This window comes from Pongo pygmaeus, chromosome 9 (assembly GCF_028885625.2).
Source record: "Pongo pygmaeus isolate AG05252 chromosome 9, NHGRI_mPonPyg2-v2.0_pri, whole genome shotgun sequence".
Taxonomy (NCBI): Eukaryota; Metazoa; Chordata; class Mammalia; order Primates; family Hominidae; genus Pongo; species Pongo pygmaeus.
Genome location: NC_072382.2, coordinates 116,428,867 through 116,450,615, shown reverse-complemented (window position 1 = coordinate 116,450,615; position 21,749 = coordinate 116,428,867). Strand labels below are relative to the sequence as shown.

At 38.3% G+C, this 21,749-nt stretch overlaps 1 protein-coding gene across 1 annotated transcript in view; it reads right to left on the bottom strand.

Annotated features, from left to right (window-relative positions):
* Nucleotides 1-4,929: 4,929 nt before the first annotated feature.
* Nucleotides 4,930-21,749, bottom strand: part of LOC129007313 (NXPE family member 2) — a 28,841-nt gene continuing 12,021 nt past the window's right edge. The window contains exons 3-6 of the mRNA XM_054438038.2: nt 13,548-14,281; nt 8,334-8,395; nt 5,944-6,159; nt 4,930-5,557 (exon numbers count right to left, since the gene is read on the bottom strand). Of these exons, the coding sequence (XP_054294013.2) occupies nt 5,022-5,557; nt 5,944-6,159; nt 8,334-8,395; nt 13,548-14,281 (1,548 nt within the window). The 3' untranslated portion in view covers nt 4,930-5,021. The remainder of the gene's footprint in view (nt 5,558-5,943; nt 6,160-8,333; nt 8,396-13,547; nt 14,282-21,749) is intronic.

The window sequence follows — 21,749 nt, the reverse complement described above, 5'->3', positions numbered from 1 at the left end:
TTTGTCACACTTCCTGAAAATCATGTAGCCAGATATGCCAGGGTTTATTTCTGGGCTTTTTGTTCTGTTCCATTGGTCTACATAGCTATCTTTATATCAGTACCACACCATCTTAATTATTGTTGCTTTGAAGTATGTTTTAAAATCAAGGAGTGTGAGGCCTACAATTTTGTTCTTCTCTTTCAATATTATTTAGGCTATTCAACATCCCTTGAGATTCCACATGAATTTTATGATTTTCTAATTCTACAAAAAATGCCATTGGGTTTTGACAGAGATTGCACTGGAGCTGTAGATTGCTTTGGATAGTATGACATTTAAACAAGATTAGGTCTTTCAATCCACAAGCATGAGATATCTTTCCATTTATTTGTATTCTATTTCTTTCAGCAATGTTTTATACTTTTTGGTCTTTCATCCCCTTAAGTATATTGCTAGCTATTTTATCCTTTTTGGTGTTATAAGAAATGGGATTGTTTTCTTAATTTCCTTTTTGAATTGGTCATTGGTATAGAAATGCAACTGATTTTTGAGTGTTGATTTTGTGTGCTGAAACTTTGCTGAATCCATTTCCTAGTTCTAACAAGTTCTGTGCAGAATCTTTAAGATTTTCTAAATATAAGATTATGTCATCTGTGAACAGAGAGAATTTACTTCTGCTTTTCCAATTGTGTGTCTTTTATTTCTTTTTTTTTGTTATATGCTATATATAACAAAATGTTTTTGTTTTGTTTTCTCTTAATTGCTCTGGCTGGAAATTTCAGTACTATGTTGAATAGTAGTGGTAAGGATGGGCATCTTTGCTTTGTTCCTGATCATAGAGGAAAAACAGTTGTTCCTAGTTGCATATGGTATTAACCGTGGGCTTTTCGTATATGGCTTTTATTGTGTTGAGATAGTTTCCCTCTATTCATAGTTTATTGAATGTTTTTATCATGAAAGGATGTTAAATTTTGTCAAATGCTTTTTCTGCATCAACTGAGATGATCATGTAGTTTTTGTTCCTTATTTTGTTAATGTGGCACATTATATTGACTGATTTTCATATGTTGAGCCATCCTTGTATTCCAGGTATAATTGCCATTTGGTCATGGTATATGATGCTTTTAATGTGCTATTGAATTTGGTTTACTAGTATTCCTTCTTTTTAGGGTTTTTGCATCTATGCTTATCAGGGATATTGGCCTGTAGTTTTCTTTTCTTGTCTTTGTCTTGGTGTCAGGGTAATACTTGCCTCATAGAATGAGTTTGGGGAATTCCTTCCTCTTATTCTTTGGGAGAGTTTGAGGATTGGTGTTAATTCCTCTTTAAATGTTTAGTAGAATTCTCCACTGAAGCCATCTGGGCCTAGGCTTTTTATTGTTGTTGTTATTACTGAAAGGTTTTTGATTACTGTTTCAATGTCCTCTCAGTTATAGGTCTGTTCAAATTTCTTATTTCTTTATGATTCAGTCTTCGTAGGTTGTATGTTGCTATGAATTTATCAATTTCTTCTAGGTTATACAATTTGTTAGTGTACAGTTGTTCATAGCAGTCTCTTGAAATCTTTTTTATTTCTGTGACATCCATTTTAATGTCTCATTGCCCATTTACAATTTTAACTATTTGAGTCTTCCCTATTTTTCTTAGTCTAGCTATGAATTTGTTAAATTTTTGATCTTTTTGAAAAACCAACTCTTAGTTTTGTTGATCTTCTCTATGGTTTATGCTTTACTTTATTTCCTTTATCTCTGTTCTAATCTTTATTATTCCCTTCCTTCTGCTGACTTTGGGCTTGGTTTGTTCTTCTTTTTCTAGTTCCTTGAAGGGCAGAGTTAGGCTGTTTATTTGCAAACATTTTTCTTTTTTCATGTAAGCATTTATTGCTATGAACTTCCCTATTAGTGCCACTTTTACTGCATCCCATAAGTTTTAATGTGTTGTATGTTTGTTTTCACTTGTCTCCAGATACTTCCTAAATCCCCTCGTGTGTTCTTCTTTGACTGATAGGCTGTTTAATAGTGCAATGTTTAATTTCTAAATATTTATGGATTTTCCTATTTTCTTTCTACTATTGATTTCTTTTTTTTTTTTTTTTCGTTTTCTTTTTTTGAGACGGAGTCTCGCTCTGTCACCCAGGCTGGAGTGAAGTGGCATGATCTCGGCTCACTGCAACCTCCGCCTCCCGGGTTCAAGCAATTCTCCTGCTTCAGCCTCCCAAGTAGCTGGGTCTACAGGCATGTGCCACCATGCCCAGCTATTTTATATTATTAGTAGAAACAGGGTTTCACCATGTTGGCCAAGCTGGTCTCAAACTCCTGACCTAATGATCCGCCTGCTTTGGCTCCCAAAGTGCTGGAATTACAAGCGCAAGCCACCGTGCCCGGCCTCTGATATTGATTTCTAGTTTTGTTTCGTTCCATTGTGCATAAATGGGTTTTTGAAAGAGGTTTGATAATAGCAATAGAGAACATTTCTATGATTTCAAATGGCTTGCTCAAGTCTTGTATATTAGCAATATAGTCATTATCTGCAATAACATGAAGCTATCACTTTAAGCCAAAACATTTTGAAATATTTACATACCAGAATTTCTTTAAAAAATAAACAAGAAGTAAATGGCTTAAAAATCAGAGACTTGACACTTACCAACATTTGGTGATATTTTTGTTTTTTACTCACCACGAAAAATGATAAGGCATTATGGAATTTGCTTTTAAAAATACAACGAATTACAATGACAAAACATTAAAAAATACTTTCTAGAGAAGAATGCAAGCACATGTTGTGCTATCTGTACAGTACCACTAGCTCCATGTGGCTATTGAACACTTGAAATGTGAATAGTGCAACTGAGGAACTAATTTTTTACTTAATTTAATTTAAATTTAAATAGCCCTATGCAACTAATGGCTATTGTGTTGTACAGTGCAATTCTAGAACAAGAGAAATAATAGACCCTCTTTTATAGGGGCTAATGGATCACATTTAAATTAAAACATTCAATTTGTTGAGGTGAGAGATGAGGAAGAAGGCACATTGTAGAGTGAGTTGTAGAGTGATATAGACAAACTTCAGTGCATGTGAAGAGAAGGTAAGAAAACTCGAAACTATATCATATCAGAACTAGGTTGAAGGAATTTGAGGTGGTCTTGGTGGGAAAATGATAACTCATTTAAGCAATTAACATTGCAATGGTTGGAAGAATAATTAAATTTACTTTCAAAGTTTCCTAAAGGAGGAATTAGAACCAATAAGTAGCTTGATACAAGGAAGAAATTTCTAACATGAGTTCCGTACTTAGAGAAGCCTAGTGCTAAGGTGTATGACCTAGACTTATGACCTAGACTTTTCTTTTCTTTTCTTTCTTTTTTTTTTTTTTTTTTTTTGAGATGGAGTCTCTCTCTGTCACCCAGGCTGGAGTGTGGTGTTGCAATCTTGGCTCACTGCAACCTCCACCTCCCGATGACCCAAACTTTGTACTGATGTTACAGCATTATAACTTCACTTCCTCTAACTAAGAAACACAGTCCTAAGAGGGGAAGTATCCTTAATAACAATATTCCCACTCTTGAGACCTAGAGTATATTAATAGAAAGGGTGTATATCTTTCTAATGAGAGGAAGATTTAGAGACAAAATTTGTCATTTGAGGCCCTCTGGAGGGGATCCCAAATCATATTTTTGGATATCCAAGAATCAGGGTTTTGGGGCCTGTACGTTAACATAATGCTAAGTTGTTTTCTCTCAATGAGCCTGTGGGTTTTGAAGTGTGATCCGTGATTCTTACTGGAATCTAGAGAACAACTGGTTACTAAGTTCCAAATAATTTTCCTAAGCAAGAAGACTGCTATTATGATCCCACTAAGTTTTCCTGTATACGTCACATTTTCTCTAAACTTGAATCATTTAATCTATGCATTTCTGGGCTGCACATGTCTTCAAATTATGGGTGATGATGATTTGCTATTCAATCATCATGCTCAGCACTGGAGACATGCCTTTAAATTTGGTTTTCTCTTCCTAGCAGCACTATTTACAGTAGCCAAAAGGGGAAACAACCCAAATGTCGATCAACAAATGAATGGATAAACAAAACGTAGTACATACGTACAACAGAATATTATTCAGTCTTAAAAATGAAGGAAAATTCTGACAAATGCTACAATATGGATGAACCATAAAGACATATGCTAAGTGAAATAAGCCATACAGAAAAGGACAAATGCTGCATGTTCCCACTTATATGAGCTACCTAAAATAGTCAAATTCAGAAGGACAGAAAATACAATGGCGGTTGCCATGGGCCAAGGACAGGAGCTAATGGGGAGTTATTGTTTAATAGGTACCAAGTTTCTTTTTGGAATGTTAAAAATGTGCCACAGATGGATCATGATGAGGGTTTCACAGCATTGTAAATTACTTAATATCACTGAATTGTACGCTTAAAATGGTTTATAGCCAGGTGTGGTGCTGCAGGCTGGTGATCCCAGCTATGTGGGAGGCTGAGTCAGGAGAATTGCTTGAACCCAGGAGGCAGAGGTTGCAATGAGCTGAGATCATGCCACTGCACTCCAGTCTTGGTGACAAAGTGAGACTGTCTCGAAAAATAAAATAAAATAATGCCGGGCATGGTGGCTCACGCCTGTAATCCCAGCATTTTGGGAGGCCGAGATGGGCAGATCACCTAAGGTCAGGAGTTCGAGACCAGCCTGGCCAACCAGATAGTGAAACCCCATCTCTACTAAAAAATACAAAAATCAGCTGGGCATGGTGGTGGGCACCTGTAATCCCAGCTACTTGGGAGGCTGAGGCAGGAGAATCGCTTGAACCTTGGAGGTGGAGGTTGCAGTCAGCCAAGATCACATCATTGCACTCCTGTCTGGGCAACAAGAGCAAAATTCTATCTCAAAAATAAATAAAATAATAAAATGGCTTAAATGGTAAATGATTTCCTCAAAACTTGGATTGCATTAAACTATCTTCGCTGTATATGTGAGATCATCTATAGAAAGTGGCTAGTGCTATTTTTGTATTTTTCCTCTAACAAATATAGTTTAAGAACATGCCAATCTGATTTTGAATCACATAATCCGGTGGATGGGCATTGTTGGTGCAATATGCAATCGTCATGTCCCAGGCATCAATAATACCCACATTAAGATCCACAAAAATATCTCTTATGATAAGATTCTGAATATAGCCATGAAAGTCACTGAACATCTCTGCATTTTGTTGTATCTCTCTGGTATTTTCAGTTTTAAGTATCACCTTGGTCTCCGGGCTTCGCAAGAATAGACGTTCAATGGCCTTTTGAATATTGATGGCCCTACGGATGAAAATGTTGATGGGAAAGGGTCTGAAGTGTTGGCCGAGGGTAATGACAATGGCTGTGTTTTTGTCTCCTGCTACCCGGTCAATTTCCCGTGGGATATAGTTTTCATCTTTCACTGAGAATAACTTTTTGGTAACAAATGGATGACCATGTTTTTTCCACTGAATCAAAATATGTCTTTCAACATCCAGAAGAACATATGTTTTAAAGATCCCAGCTCCATGATGATCAAAATATTTTAGGGCTGATGAAAGACAAATCAATAAATATTTTAACAAAAGGAAAATGATATAACTTTAAACTGCACACAACATGTATAAAATTTTAACCAAGATCACTTCTAACTAAGCATTATTGCCTATGTAGGGTGGATAATTTTACCAGGTGCATTACAATCTTAACAAAATATTGAACTTGTTATGAGAATACATGAATAGGAAGAAAAATATTAACATTTGTGAAGGAAAAGACAAAATTTAACTTTTTATTAAAAGCCCAAAGCCCAAAGTTAGGCAAATTTTAAAAAAATAAATAAAATAAATATTAGAAAAGAAAAGCAAATAATTCTAATTATTATTTCAAAACCCTCAAAAGTCAAATAGAATTTCAAAATATAAATTAAATACATACTTTTCACAGCTTTTTGTAAGTAGTAAATCCACTGACGCAGTGTTGAATCTCCCATGAGATAAATAAGTTTTCTTGCCAAGCAGTCATTTATATTTTTTGTTTCATTGAACTTGATCTGTTTACAAAATGCTGTAATCCACATTTTTTTCAAAGTATAACCACTGGGGAAAGGAGTCTTCATTCCAATCTGGCAGTTCTTTTTTATGTTCTCGCTCTCTGGCAATACAAATTTCCAGATTAAGTAATTTTTATTACCACAAATTATTTTGGAAAAATGTTTCTCATTTTTGCCTTCCTTTTCCTCTTTTTCTTCCCCCTTTCTCTTCAGCTCTATTTTACCCTCCTCTCTTCCACAAATATTTATTTAATAAGATCATGTTAAAAGGGTGAATTAAATAGCTTTTCTTGAATAGTTTTTCTTGGAGTGGGGATCTGTTGACTCTTGTGCATTTGCAATGTGTCCCTGGGCTCCACCTTGTCCCCAGAGCCACGCTGCTGTGGAACAGCCAGCCAGAGTCAGGAGGAAATGTGTGGCCGTGAAATAGCAGGGCACAGTGGCCCTGCCAAATATTACACCAATGACATTGGCCTTGCTGAATTGTAAATCTCATCTTCCTCAAACTACTTATCCAGGAAAAGAAGCTTGAATGTGTTTATGAAATGAATGTCACACATTGTTTATTTTGTGTGTCCCAGAATCATCTTCTCTGGCTAATAATTTTTTTAAAATCCTTAAATCTTAATTGTCGTGTCTAGAACTGAATGTAATATTCTCAGTGTGATCTAACACAGAAAAAAGTAGGATCATGACCTCCCTGTTCTGTACACTCCTCTATTAAAATAGCCTAAACTGTATTTACTGACTCCTATTGAGTTTTTCCCCAGGTAAGTTTCTGAGGCCACTTCTATATTCACCACTTAAAATGCACATTTTCTCCAGAGCGTGATATTCCCCTTCCTGTGTCCATGTGTTCTCATTGTTCAATTCCCATCTATGAGTGAGAACATGCGGTGTTTGGCTTTTTGTCCTTGTGCTAGTTTACTGAGAATGATGATTTCCAATTTCATCCATGTCCCTACAAAGGACACGAACTCATCATTTTTTATGGATGCATAGTATTCCATGGTGTATATGTGCCACGTTTTCTTAATCCAGTCTATCATTGTTGGACATTTGGGTTGGTTCCAAGTCTTTGCTATTGTGAATAGTGCTGCAATAAACACAGGTGTGCATGTGTGGGGTGGGGTGAGGGGGGAGGGATAGCATTAGGAGATATACCTAATGCTAAATGACGAGTTAATGGGTGCAGCACACCAGCATGGCACATGTATACATATGTAACTAACCTGCACATTGTGCACATGTACCCTAAAACTTAAAGTATAATAATAATAATAAAATTTTAAAAAAAATTAAAAATAAAATAAAAAGAACCGCCCCCCCAAAAAAATGCACATCTTCTTTGTCATCTACCTGCATTGTTGGGATATGGGGTACACATTGAGGAACTTACATTTATTCGTATTGAATAACATCAGATTTGTAAGTGGCTCCAAAAATTACAGTCTGGTACTATCTTCCAAGAAACTGCCTGACTTTACTAGAAATTACTGTCCAGGCAAGAGGGAAATAAAAGAGGTGTTACGAACATTCAAATTGCCTCAAGAATCTAAGAACTTTCTTCAGTGTAAAAGTCGGGTGTGTAAAAGTCTCCACCGGGTTTAGCAAAGTTCTTTGTACAGTAGGACCTCAATAAACATTTGCTAAATGCATGAAAAAGGGGTAATCAGTAATGGTACACCCCGTTGAATGTTATAATGGAAGTCCTTTGCTTTACTTTAATTTTGAAATTCACTTCATTTCCAGTGTAGCAGAAACATCACTTCTATGAGTGAAATGGTTTTGTGTTGGCCACTAAAGTTCATATGATTAAACTGAGAAAAAATTCACAGAAATTTCTAGTTCATAGAACTTCAAGTAAGATGGCTTGGCTAAATGAGAAATTAGAAATCACCAAAGAAATGTCCTCACTCTGAATCTGTGCAGCTCATCTGAGACGTTTTTCACATAGCACCAGCACCTGATCATTGGCTCTGGAGGAATAAATCTCAAATTTAAATACAAATAGCCTGTACATTTTGAGGCAGTGCCACTGAAGTTAATGGTTTCCCTAGCCTTTTATATCTGACTTGGGATGAAAATTGGTTTAAATCGATATGAAAATAATTTCCAAGAATAAAATCCCTTCTCTAAAACCCAAGGTGGTTGATGTAATTTGTCCTAGGAAATGAGAGATCAAATGGTTAATGTGGAATAAATATCTCTAAGTAAGCATGTCCTTTCCATGGATAAATTGTGATCATGGCAGGCAACAACACTCCAGACTTACTGTTACATGGTACAACCTCAATGGGGGTAAAGTTCTTCATCATTTCAACTCCTATGTTGGACCTGCAAGAAATGGGAAAATAAATTAGCTTAATATCCGCCCAGATAATAAAGTAGGAATCACTGGTTTAGATGGATTAAACCACTCTTCTCCAAATGCCTTTCCCCCCCCCTTATTTTGATATATTTAAGATATCCTGGGGAAGTAAATAGGTCAGGATTCTGGAAAGCTGTTCCTCTGCTAATGGCAGGGAATCTAGAGATCCAGAGAAAGTCACTCACCCTCCACATGCAATCCATCAAATCTATCTAACATCTGTCTGTCTGTCTGTCTATCTATCTATCTATCCTTCTTTTTACCTTCTAAATGGCTCTCTACCACAAACTACCCTCTCCACATTTTCCACCTGTAGTAATTCAGGCCCTCATCAACCTTTTCCTAGGCTAGTGCTTCTCAAACTTGAGTGTGCATCAGAATTACCTGCAGTACTTTATTACAACTCCAATTGCTGAGCCTCACACCCAGAATTTCTGATTCAATAGTTATGGGGCAAATTCTCAAGAATTTGGATTTCTATAATAACAAGCTCTTGGGCTAACCCAAAGCCAGTGGTCTAGGGGCATTACTTTGAGAACTCTGTCCTAAATTATTATAATACTATCTTTCTGCCCTTTTGGTTTATCCCACCTAAATACAAACCATATGCTACCTGTTTTATTCCCCTATGTAAAATGTTCCCATGACTTTCTGTCCTCAGCCTACAGAAAAAGCTCCCTAACTGGTATAAAAATCTCCTATGAGTGTCTACATTTCCAGCTTCATCTTCATCTACTCTTCACCTTCTTGAGTTCCCAGGAGTCTATTTTTCATAGTCTGTTATCTCCCTCAGATAGGAATCAAGTCAATATTATTCACTACAATATTTCAAGTGCCCAGCACAGTGAGCTTTGTCTCAAGGTATCAGTCCCAATGACTATGGTGACTATGTCTGGCCAAATTGAATTCACTCTATCAGAATGAAATCCATCTGGGGGAAGGTAGGCCCTTTCAGAGCCAGAGCCACAGAAACCTTCAAGAGGGATAGAGAAAGCCCTTTCTAAGATTGAGAAGAACTGCCTGAATCTCAGGAAATGAGTTTTTGGGTCAAGTGAGGATAATATCCCCTTCATTAAGAAGGCCAGAGGACTGAAGAGAGGTCAGGGTGGCTGGGCATGATGGCTGCATGGAGTGGTGGAGTCATGGGAGACAGCACTATGGCCCATTGACTTTAGAATAAGATCGATTGGGAATCCCGTTCTGATTCTGCAATTCAACTGGATATGTGACTTTGGCCAACCTATTTAATATGCCTAAATTTTCTCATCTTCAAAATGAGCATAATAATAGTCACTCCAGAGTGTTTTACTGAGCATTAATAGTATAATATAAGGGAGGCATCTAACATAAAGGTTGGCATATAGTAGGTGCTCAACAAATCATTGCAATGATTATTATTACTGAGGATCCCATCAGACCTATTTTTGGCACAAGAGTAAGATTTGTCTTTAAGAAATTTAATCTGACCAAACCTCTATTCTCCCATACCTTTCTCAGGTAAGGCTGAGGATAACAAAAGAGATTGAGACCTGGCTACCTTGTACATTTGGTTACCAAAGAAAAATTTGATGCTACATTAAAATTAGGATTAAAGCCATGTATTAATGTTATAAAGGAATTCATTTTAATGTCTTCTGTTTTTGCAATTTTGCATGTGCATTAAATTTTAAAAAGGGGTCTATAATTAATTAGACCATAATAGAAACTAATAGAATATTGAACAACTGTGTTACCTATGTGATATCTTCCCCTATGTTAACTCTTCATTTATGTTTTTATCATGATTATCCACAAAACTCTTAAAAAGAAAAAGACTTTTTTAATTTGAAGAAATAAATATCCTAGGAAGTAACATTTCTGATTCTTCAGCCAAGGTTGGGAGAGAGAACTCAAGTGGGAAAATATATTTACAGTCATCCCTCAGTATATGTGGGAGATTGGTTCCAGGACCCCCACCACATCTACAAAAATCAGCATATGCTCAAGTCCTGCATTCAGCCCCATGGAACCCAAATATGTGAAAAGTCAGCTCTCCATATATGTAGGTTTTTCATCCTGTGAATATTATATTTTTGATCCACATTTGATTGATAATGCTTTGAATATAAGTGGATTTGTGCAGTTCAAATCCGGGTCGTTCAAGGGTTAACGGTACTATGTTACAAATGAAACAGAAACTGGCTTAGTCCCTGTATTCATGAGAAGGAAAGATGTCAAAGAACTCGGCTTGGGTCTAGGAAAGGGCCCTAGAGCTTAGCAATAGAATGGTCCATGAGACTTCTTGGATGTGTAATCAGCTGTTCCTTGCATATGCACTACATCACCTGTAAGGAGACTGAAATCTCTATTTCCATGCAGTAGGGGAAAAAAACTTAACAGTTTGAATAGAGCAGGGGATCTGGGAAGGACTTATGTCTATTTGGAAATAAAGCAGCTTATTATCATGATTACTGTCATGAGCACAGCCCCATTGAGAAGCCTGATTAGGACCCAAAGTATGTGCCAGTCTGCCAGACTAGGGACTTTGGATTTCCTGAGACACAGCCAGCAACTGTGCAAGGATGGTACCTCCAATCCAGGCTTCAATGAGGACCACCTCAAGAGGGATCCAGCTGTAGCCAACAGGGAATATAGAATCAGGCACATATAAAACATATAGAGTATAGAATCTTAAGTCCACCCTTAGACTTAAGACATAATTCTGAGACCTTCAAGACAGGAAGACCTTTATGTCTCCATGATCATTTTTCCTTTGCTTCATAAAAATTTATTTTTAAAATCCCAGCTTCTTTTAGCTGAGCCATAGGGGATAAAGAGATTTTTCTATACATTGATCAGGAAAATGTAAAGAAGTGAAGGTGATGTAGGGGTGAAAGGGAGAGCCTGTAGTGATGTAGGGTCAGTTGTGCCCAGCTCTCTGTGTCATCATAATGCTTAAATTGGATTTGAACTTGAATTTCCAGGATATTGTGCTATCCTGGAAATTTGCCCTCTGAAGACATATCAGAAAACTAAAGCCTTTCTATGGCAGCAGCTCCCAAACTGGGGAACCAAAGTCTCTTTAAATGATCCATAAAATAAGTGGTCTGTGGCCAAATAAATTTGGGAAATGCTGTATGCTCTATTCTTGCTTGAAGGGATACATATTAAAGTTTCTGAGAAGTCTTGCTGCAAAGAAACCAACTTAACTTTAATTATTTCTCCAGATTGTATTATTTTACTTATTTTTTTTTATTCAACAAATAGTTATTCAGAACTTTCTCAGTGTCAGGCATTGTGCTGGGCCTGTGAGACAAAATACTGGCCCTGAATGACTTCCTGACAGACATAGATGACTTCTAAGGCCCTGCCTACCTATCTCATCTTCTCTCTCCCTCACTTCCTGCGTTCCAGCCTTTCTGCACTCCACCCCAACCATGGTTCCTAGAACATTCCAACATGCTCTTGCCTCAGGTCCCATTCCTTCTCTTGAGAATGCTATTTCCCAAAAATTCACATGACTTACTCCCTCACTTAACTCAGGTTGCTGCTCAAGACAAGCCTTACCTGACACCGTTTTAAAATAGCATCAACCATCACGATTGAAACTGTTACTCTTATGACCTTCATGTTAAAGAGTTTTAATATTAAAAGAGTTTAAATTTCACCCTTAGAGCCGTGGGGTCATCTTAAAGCTTTTAAGGAGGAAATAGTAAAAGACAAATCTGTTTATTTACTTTTTGTCCTTCTATCCCACTAGAATGTTAATTCCTAACACCTAGTGCTGTGTCTGGAATACAGAAAGTGCTGACTACTTATAAATTGAAAGAATGGGCTGGGCGTGATGACTCATGCCTACAATCCCAGCATTTTGGGAGGCTGAAGTGGGTGGATCACCTGAGTTGGGGAGTTCAATACCAGCCTGGCCAACATGGTAAAACCCTGTCTCTACTAAAGATACAAAAATTAGCCAGGTGTGGTGGCAGGCGCCTGTGGTCCCAGCTACTCAAGAGGCTGAGGCAGTAGAATTCCTTGTACCCAGGAGGCGGAGGTTGCAGTGAGCCGAGATCGCACCACTGCACTCCAGCCTGGGTGACAGAGAGAGACTTGGTCTCAAAAAAAAAAAAATGAATGAATGGTAAAAAGTAATTGACACTTAATGTTCTGCAGAGCTTACAACTTAACAGAGGATATTAAAAATAAATTGGAAAATTAATAATGTAATAAGAATTATGTTGGGGAAGAACAAAATGCTAAGGAAGAATATAGGACTAGAACTTCACTCAGGGAGATAGAAAGTTTCCTAGAGGAAATGATGTGTAAACCAAAGCTTGTGAAATGCCAGAGGTGAGAGGACATGGTCCATTTGTTAAATAAAAGGAGTTCCATTGATGGACAGAGGGCAAGGCAGCATAAAAGTGAGACAAGAGGCTGCCAAGGGAGGAAAGTCCTTGTAAATATATTAAAGAGTTTAAATTTCACCCTTAGAGCTGTGGGGTCATCTTAAAGCTTTTAAGGAGGAAATAGTAAAAGACATAACTGCATTTCAAAAACATTAGTCTAGGTGCAGTGTGGAGAATAGATTGGAAGAAACAGGACTGAGGACAGAGAATGGGGATTGTTGCAATGATCTGAGGTATGATGGCAGGTTATACAAGGATAGAGGCAATGGTGGTAGACAGAAATGGCTGGGTTCAGGAGATAGTTGGGAGGTATAATGTATAGAGCTTGATGGTTCACTGCATGTAAGGGGTAAAGCTCGACTGAACAATGATATCATTCACCACTTTTTTATTGTGCAGCATCTATTAATAGTCTATAGGATTAGTATTCCCTGGAACACATTATAGAAAATACTGGTCTATAAAAAATTACTGAACCTGGAAGTATTGCAAACCATGGAGAACTATAGGTCTATATTAAGTGCTTCACTGGTTATACTCCTGTCAGCAAATAGTTCTAGGGGTGACTTGTATGGATCCCTGTGAACACACTCCAAGCTGAACTGACTCTGAGGACCTAATTATAATTTAGTCAACATAACTGACATGACACAAAAGTGTGATTAGGCAAAACTACTAGGCAGAGTTTGGTCGGATACCTCTTTTTATCTATTATTGTATTTGAAAGCCTCTTTACCTGTGGAAAAGGCTCCATTCTTCCTTGCTAAGATAGGAAATATTTCTTGTCCTAGTGGTCATGTGGGTCAAGGCCTCACAGGGCATATGTTGAGGCCTCACACAGTAGAAGGCTTCTTGGTCTCTGTCATCCATGTACTGGCACAGTTCAGCATTTGTGTTTAGGGTCAGGCCACATTCAGTGAAGACATTGGAGCTTCTGTTGGCAAACAGGCCAATGAAGATGATCCTATCACATCCTTGATTCCTTGCCCTCCAGAGAGCTGACACCCCTTCACTGGGGTGGATGAGCAGCAGAGACAGGGAGACCTGGCCCTCCCAGAACAGAGTGAAGCTGACCAGGTAGGTGCCGTTGTTGAAGTCAGTCACCTTTCCCGAAGCACCTGCCATTAGGGCTGGGGAGTATATCCTGGCCCTCAGGAAATCCCCACCATATTGCTTCCTGCGTCCCAAGTGGTCCCTCACCTCCAGAAGGATGTCCAGCTGATCCCCTCTGCAGTACATATCTTGAGGGTTGAGGATGGTGGCTGTGCTGTGTGTGGCACTGGTGGTGGTATTCACATGGGTGAAAGGTCTGGGTGGGATCTGCTGGTCTAGTTTCTCCATAATGTCCTTTATTCTAAGTTCAGTCTCTTTTGGTGAAACTGCTGGACACAGTGGTGTTTCAGAGTGTGAATATTTTTTGAAGATGTTCCCTTGGTTCAGGATAATATGGTTTTCCAAGCTGAACAAGAACTGAAATATTGAAAGGGAAAAGAAAATATCATCAGCAAACAATAGGGCTTGCTTTTCAATATAAATTATTATGGCTTATTTTACATCTTTCAGTGTGATAAATTAAATATCAAAAATCAATACTAACTGGTTTTCAGTTATGGAATCTTCAGAATTGGTTTCCACGTAGTATGACTTCCTCTGCTGCCAGCAGATGGTTTTCTTTAGGAGTCACTGACTTAAAAATTAACTAGATGCAATCAATACATAGCATTTCATGATTCAATTTTAGAGTTTTTCCTTTTGCTATCCCCTCACTTGACTTTTCTTTTTAAAAACCATATTATCATTTTCTATATCAACAATGCAAACAACAGAGCACAATGTGGTACATGTTTCATGTGCACTGGGAAAGAATGTATATTCCACTGCTGTTGGAGAAAGTGTTTTATGAATGTCAATCAGATTTAGTTGAAGGATTGTGTTCTCTACTTCTTCTACATTTTTGCTGACTCTATTAGTTTCATGGGGCTGACATCACAAAGCATCACAAATTTAGTGACTTAAAAGAACATAAATTTATTCACTCATAGTTCTGGAGGCCAGAAGTCAGAGATTAAGGTGTCAACAGGGTTGGTTCCTTATAGACGCTTTGCAGAAGAATATATTCCATACATCTCTCCTAACTCCTGGTGGTTTCCAGTAATCCTTGGTGTTTCTTGGCTTGTAGACAGCTTACTTCAATCTCTGCCTCCATTCTTATGTAATCTTCCCCTCTGTGTGTGTTTTCCCCTTTTCTTCTCTTAAAAGGACAGTTGTCACTGGATTTAGGATCCCCCTTAATCCAGGATGATCTCTTCTTGAGCCCTTTCCCTTATTCACATCATCAAAGAGTGTTTTTCTAAATATAGTGACACATCCTTATTCATGGTTTTAGTTACCCATGGTCAACCATGGTCCAAAAATAGGTAAGTATAGTACAATAAGATATTTTGAGGGAGAGAAAGAGACAGACAGAGAAGCCATATTTATATAACTTTCATTACAGTACGTTGTTATAATTGTTCTATTTTAATATTAGTTATTTTTGTTAATGTCTTACTGTGCCTAATTTATAAATTAAACTTTATCATAGATATCTATGTATAAGAAAAAAACAGCATTTACACTGTATAGCATCTGGTACTATCTGCAGTTTCAGGCATCCACTGGGGTCTTGGAATATATATTTAGTAGATTTAAGGAGGACTACTGTAGGTCATATTCAGGGGTTTCAGGTAGACACATTTTTAGGGGGCCATCATTCAACCTGCTAAACTGACTTTCTCTCTACATATTTTATCAATTACTAAGAACAATGTTAATGTTGTTGACTATGATTCTGAATTTTTCCTTTTCTTTTTATTGATATATGCTTTTCTTCAAACATTTTGTAGCTCTGCTATTAGATGTACACACATGTATTGGTTGTTATGTATTTTGGGTGAACTGTCACTTTTACCATTACATAATGATCTTATTTATTCTTGGTAATTTTCCTGGTTCTGAAATCTACTTTATCTGATATTAATAAATTCATACAAGCATTATTTTGGTTAGGATTTGCATGGTATATCTATTTTTGTCATTTTACTTTTAGCCTACCTGTACCTTTATATTTAAAATGGATGCTAGCTTATGGTTGGTTTCTTTTCTTTTCTTTTCTTTCTTTCTTTTTTTTTTTTTTTTTTTAATACGGAGTCTCACTCTGTCACCTAGGCTGGAATGCAGTGGCACAATCACAGCTCACTGGATCCTTGACCTACCAGGCTCCAGGCTTAGGTGATCCTCCCACCTCAGCTACCTAGGTAGTGTGAGCCACCAGCACCTGGCTAATTTTTGTATTTTTCGTACGGGTGGGGTTTTACCATGTTGCCCAGGCTGGTCTTAAACTCTTGGGCTTAAGGGATCTGCCAGCCTCAGCGTCCCAAAGTGCTAAGATTACAGACCTGAGCCACTGAGCCCGGCCTGATTTCTTCTTCTTCTTCTTTTTTTTCTTAATCGAGATGGAGTCTCTCTCTGTCACCCAGGCTGGAGTGCAGTGGCACAATCTCGGCTCACTGCAACCTCCGCCTCCCAGGTTCAAGCAATTCTCCTGCCTCAGCCTCCTGAGTAGCTGGGATTACAGGTGCGCCCCACCACACCCAGCTAATTTTGTGTGTGTGTGTGTGTGTGTTTAGTAGAGATGTTCTTTCACCATGTTGGTCAGGCTGGTCACAAACTTCTGACCTCGTGATCCGCCTGCCTTGGCCTCCCAAAGTGCTGGGATTACAGGTGTTAGCCACTATGGCCGGCCGATTTCTTCTTTTTATACATTCTGACAGTTGCTGTTTTTTCACTGATGTGTTTGGACTATTTATATTTAGTGTTCTATTGATATGCTTTGATTTAAGTCTACCCTTTCTCTCTTTTTCTAGTTCTGATGCCACTATTTTTAAATGTACCAGAACTCTCTGTTCTCCTTAACAAGGAGAACAAGGGGAACTAGGTTACTAGAGCCTAACCAAGTTGGGTTTTACCAAAACCTGATCAATCTGGGGTAAGGAAAATACCCAAACCCAGCCTCCATCTGGCCTTCTTATTCACCTAAGGATAGACGTGGGTATAGGAAAATAGGAAGCTGACAAGCACTTGTGAAGGTCACAATTTAAGGGCACAAGCTCACTAAAATACTGAGACTAAATCACCGTACTACAGAATGCTTCCCCTCCTGCACATCTTACAACCAACTCAATAGGAATTCTGTATAGAAACAGAATTATAGCAAAAAGCACTGCAAGCCTCAGACCCTACTTAAAAAGGAGTCCCTAGAAACACCCAAGGATGAAGTCTCTAGGAGACACATAAACATGGACACTGGAGGAAATTGTAGCCTCTGACACAATATCTACAGTAAACAGTAAACACAGTCTAACTCCTAAATACATAAACATAAAAGCCAACACTAAATGCCTATCTCAGTTCCAGTTTACCAACTATATCATATCCAGATTTCAATAAAAATTACAAGGCACACAAGAAGAAAAAAATACAGTCTAAAGGGACAATGCAAGCATCAGAACAAAACTTAGTTATAGTAGAGATTTTGAAATTATCAGACCAGAAATTTAAAATAACTACGATTGAGGTATTAATACTTAGGGCTCTAATAAAAAAATACAAAACAAGCAGGAACAGATGGGTAATGTATGTAGAGACTTGGCAACTCTAAGAAACAATCAAAAGGAAATGCTAGAAATAAAAAACACTGTATCAGAATAAAGAACACCTTTGATGAATTCATGAACAGACTGAACATAGTCATGTGAAAAATAAGAGAGCTTGAAAGTATGTCAACAGAAACTTCCCAAACTAAAAACAAGAGAGAAAGCATGAAAAAAGAACAGAATATCCAACAACTGTGGGACAAACACAATAGGCATAAATACACATAATGGGAATACCAAAAGAATAAAGAGAAAGGAACAGAAGAAATATTTGAAGAAATAATGACTGAAATTTTTCCAAAACTAATAACAGACACCAAGCCATAGATCCAGGAAGCTCAGAGGCACCAGGCAGGAAAAATACCAAAAATCTACATCTAGGCATCTCACATTCAAATTGCCAAAAATCAAAGACAAAGCATAAAATTATGATACAAGCCATACAGGAAAGAAAACTTTACCTATTGAAGAACAAGGATAAGATATCTATATCCTCTTCTCCAAAACCTGTGAATATGTTAAGTTACATGGCAAAAGGGAATTAAGATTGAAGGTGTAATTCTGCTTGCTAATCAGTTGACCTTGAGATGGGAAGAGTATCTTAAATTATACAGGTGAGTCAAATGTAATCATGAGAGTTTTTAAAAGTAGAAGACAGTGGCAGAAAAGGAAAAACCAAAGAGATGGCAGTGTGAAAAAGATTTAGATCAATGTTACTTCATGTTGTTCTGAAAATGGAGAGGCCAAGGAAAACAGAGTCTCTCTTCAAAAGGCCAGGGAACAGATTCTCCTCTAGAGTTTACAGAAGGCAATGCAGCCCTGCTAATACCTTGATTTTAGCCCATTGAGATCCATTTTGTAATTCTGACCTCCAGAAGTGCAACATAATAAATTTGCATTGTTTAAGTCACTAAATTTGTGGTAATTTGTTATAGCAGCAATAGAAAACCAATAAGTTATAATAGCTGTTTTTAAGTCTTTGATAATTCCAACACCTATGTTATCTCAGGGTTTTGTCTAATTTCTACTCTCTTGCAAGTTGTGGTTTTCCTGGTTTTTCATTCTCTAAATAGTTTTAAATCATAGCCTAGATATTTTAAATATTATGCTATGAGATTCTGGGTCCTGTTTAAACTCTAATGATAATTTTGATTTTATTTTTTAAAAAAAGCATTTGATTTAGTTAGGTTAAGGCTGCAAGTTTCAACCCACCTTTTGTGGGCTTTGGTTACAGGTCTGTTCAGTTCTCAAAGACTTCACTGTATTACTTGAATCTGTTTTATGTGTGTGAAGTCCAGTGGACAGTCTGGGACATGGGCAGCGATCCGGTCCATAATTAAATTCCCAAAGCCTTTGGTAGGCTATTTAGGGTAAGATTGACACATGCTAAACTCAGAGTTGAGCCCAGGAGTTCATCAACCACTTTGTGGGATAGCTCTTTTGAACTTCATCTTTTCCACAGTCTCCCTATCACTTTCCCATTCTCTGAGGTGTCCATTATTGGTCCTCCAGCCAGAAATATGGGGCAAGAAGAAGGTTTCCCATCCTGAAGGAGAACTCTAATATGTTTCCCTAGGTTACCTGTAGCACCTGAGACCAGGCAGGAATATTTTTAAAAGGCCTGACAAAGGCAAAGTGTGCACCACATGGGGTTTTAAACTGTTGAAGGAAATAGAGTTTGGATAAGATTCAGTATATAATGAGGTCTTTAAACTTCAACAGAAGTATAGTAAAGAGAAAAAAGTTAAGCTTTTTATTTTGAGATAATTGTAGATTCACATGCAATTGTCAGAAATAATAGAGAAATTAGAGAGATCAAGATGGCTGACTAGACACAAGTATTGTGTGCCTCCTCCATGGAGAAGAGCCAGAGTAGAAAGTAGATAGTTGTTGCGGTGAGCCAAGATCATGCCATTGCCTTCCAGCCTAGGCAACAACAGCAAAACTCCATCTCAAAAAAAAAAGAAAGAGAGAAAGTAGATAGTCATATTTTGAATAAATTAGCTAGTAGAGAATGCTTGGATTCATCAGAGAAGAAACAGGAAACATCAGAATTAAGTAAGGAGAGGATTTAAAACAGCTGGCCCAGCTAGGAACTGACTGAGCGTGAGAGGCTCATGGATGCAAGGAAACAGTAAGAGAGAAATCCCCAAAGCTCTGAAATAGGGTTTAATGATCATGGCTACAGGAGAAACCCTCAACCCACTTGGGCCTCGTGTCTGACATACAGAGCTGCCTGAAGATCACACAGAAACATTGCTCCAGAAAGGGAAACCACACAGAATCCCACAGGCATCCAAGCCTGGAGCAGACTCAGCTGGAAGCCACTTTGAGAGACTAGATACTTGGGATCTGTAGACGTGGCTGTAGCTGCTGCACAGTTCCAAGGATGAAGGGGGAGAATGGGTGCACCCACACAGCCCTGGGAGGGTACTTGCTACCCTGCAACAGAATGCTGTGAGACTGAGATGTAAATGGACTGCACTCTCCACAGCTTCTTGCCCATGCTACTTGCCTGAGAGGGACCCCATCCTCTTCAGCCACAAACCCACAAATCACACCATTTTGAGCATTTAAAGACATTGTTTGGCCACTTGGCAGTGGTGACCACAGCAGGCATTTTAAGCTCAGGCCAGAGTTTGCAGCATTTGCTCTGGAAAGGCAGAAGGGCACCCACAGTCAGAATTGAGTGGTGAATGCGGAGAGTTCCCCAGCAGTAGGCATTGGAATTAGTCTTTTTCGTGTCACCGGTCTGGAGCAGGAGGAGAGTTTCTGAAGCCAAGGTTTCTCCTGGGTGGTGAGGTTTGTAGCTGGGGACAGCTTTGCAACCTGGAACCAGTCTATGTGTCAATCCTGGTATCCCAGCCTGCTCCCTTGGCCATTTAGGGGACAGTGCCCCATCAGCTCCAAGAAGTAGAATGGAGGCAGACCCCGCTTTCCCTGGAGATCTAACCTTCAGCACTATCTGCCCCTAAGGGAAGGGGGAGCACAGCTCACCAAAGCCCCTCTTGGGTCAAAGAAAATGCAAGCATGGCACCAGCTACTGAAGGTGGCATCACCAAAGCCCAGGAATGGACATGGAGAGGAGGTCATCTCTCACCCCCACCTTTCTTCTCAGTGTACTGTTGCAGACTTAGCAGCATCTCTTCCTATTAGGGCATGGGGAGCATGGGCTGAAAGAGATAGCTTCACCAGTGTGTCCACCACCACTGAAGGTAAATGTGTGCTGGGAGAGGGCACGTTTCACACTTCCCAATTTTTCTCTGCCCCTGCCCCTAGCTGCCAGCTATTATTCTTAAATACCACACACTAGACTGCAGCTTGAATTACACCACCAAACAAAACCACATTGCTACAAAAAGCAATATCTGAGAAAGCCACTGCAACCTATCTGTAACCAATGAACCCATAAAGAGCCTAGGCACCCTGAAAGCACCAAGAAACAAAGCCAATTGATCATACACAAATACACCATAGCCATACCCCCAAGAAAAAAAAGAAAGAAAAAAATCAAGAATCCCTATCCAAATGATAGCAAATTCAAAGGAAAGAAAAGAAGTGTCAACTCCCTCAGATGAGAAGGAAGCAGTGTAAGAATTCTGGCAATACAAAAAACCAGAGTGTTTCATCACCTCCAAAGGATGCCATTCACTCACAAACAATGCATATTAACTAGAATGAAATATCTGAAATGACAGGTATAGAATTCAGAATGTGAATGGCAAGGAAATTCAACAAGATTCAAGAGAAATTTGAAATTCAACACAAAGGCGCCAGAAAAAATGATCCAAGATTTGGAAGATGACATAGCTGTACTAAGAAAGAATCAAAAAGAACTTCTGGAATAAAAAAATTGACTATAGGAATTTTAAAATACAGTTGGAAACCTTAACAATAGTCTAGACCAAGCAGAAGGAATTTTAGAGATCAAAGACCAGTTTTTTCAATGAACCACTCAGACAAAAATAAAAATAAAAATAATTTTTAAAAATGAACAAAGACTTTGAGAAACAAGGGATTATGTAAAGTGATCAAATCTATGACTCATTGGCATTTTTGAGTGAGAAGGGAGAGTAAGCAACTTGGAAAGCATATTTGAATATGGGAAAATGTCCCCAATCTTGCAAGAAAGGTTGACATGCAGATACGAAATCCAGAGAACTTTGATGAGATACTATACAAGGCAACCCATCCCCAAGGCACACAGTCATCAGTGTATCCAAGACTAACAAAAAAGTAAAAAT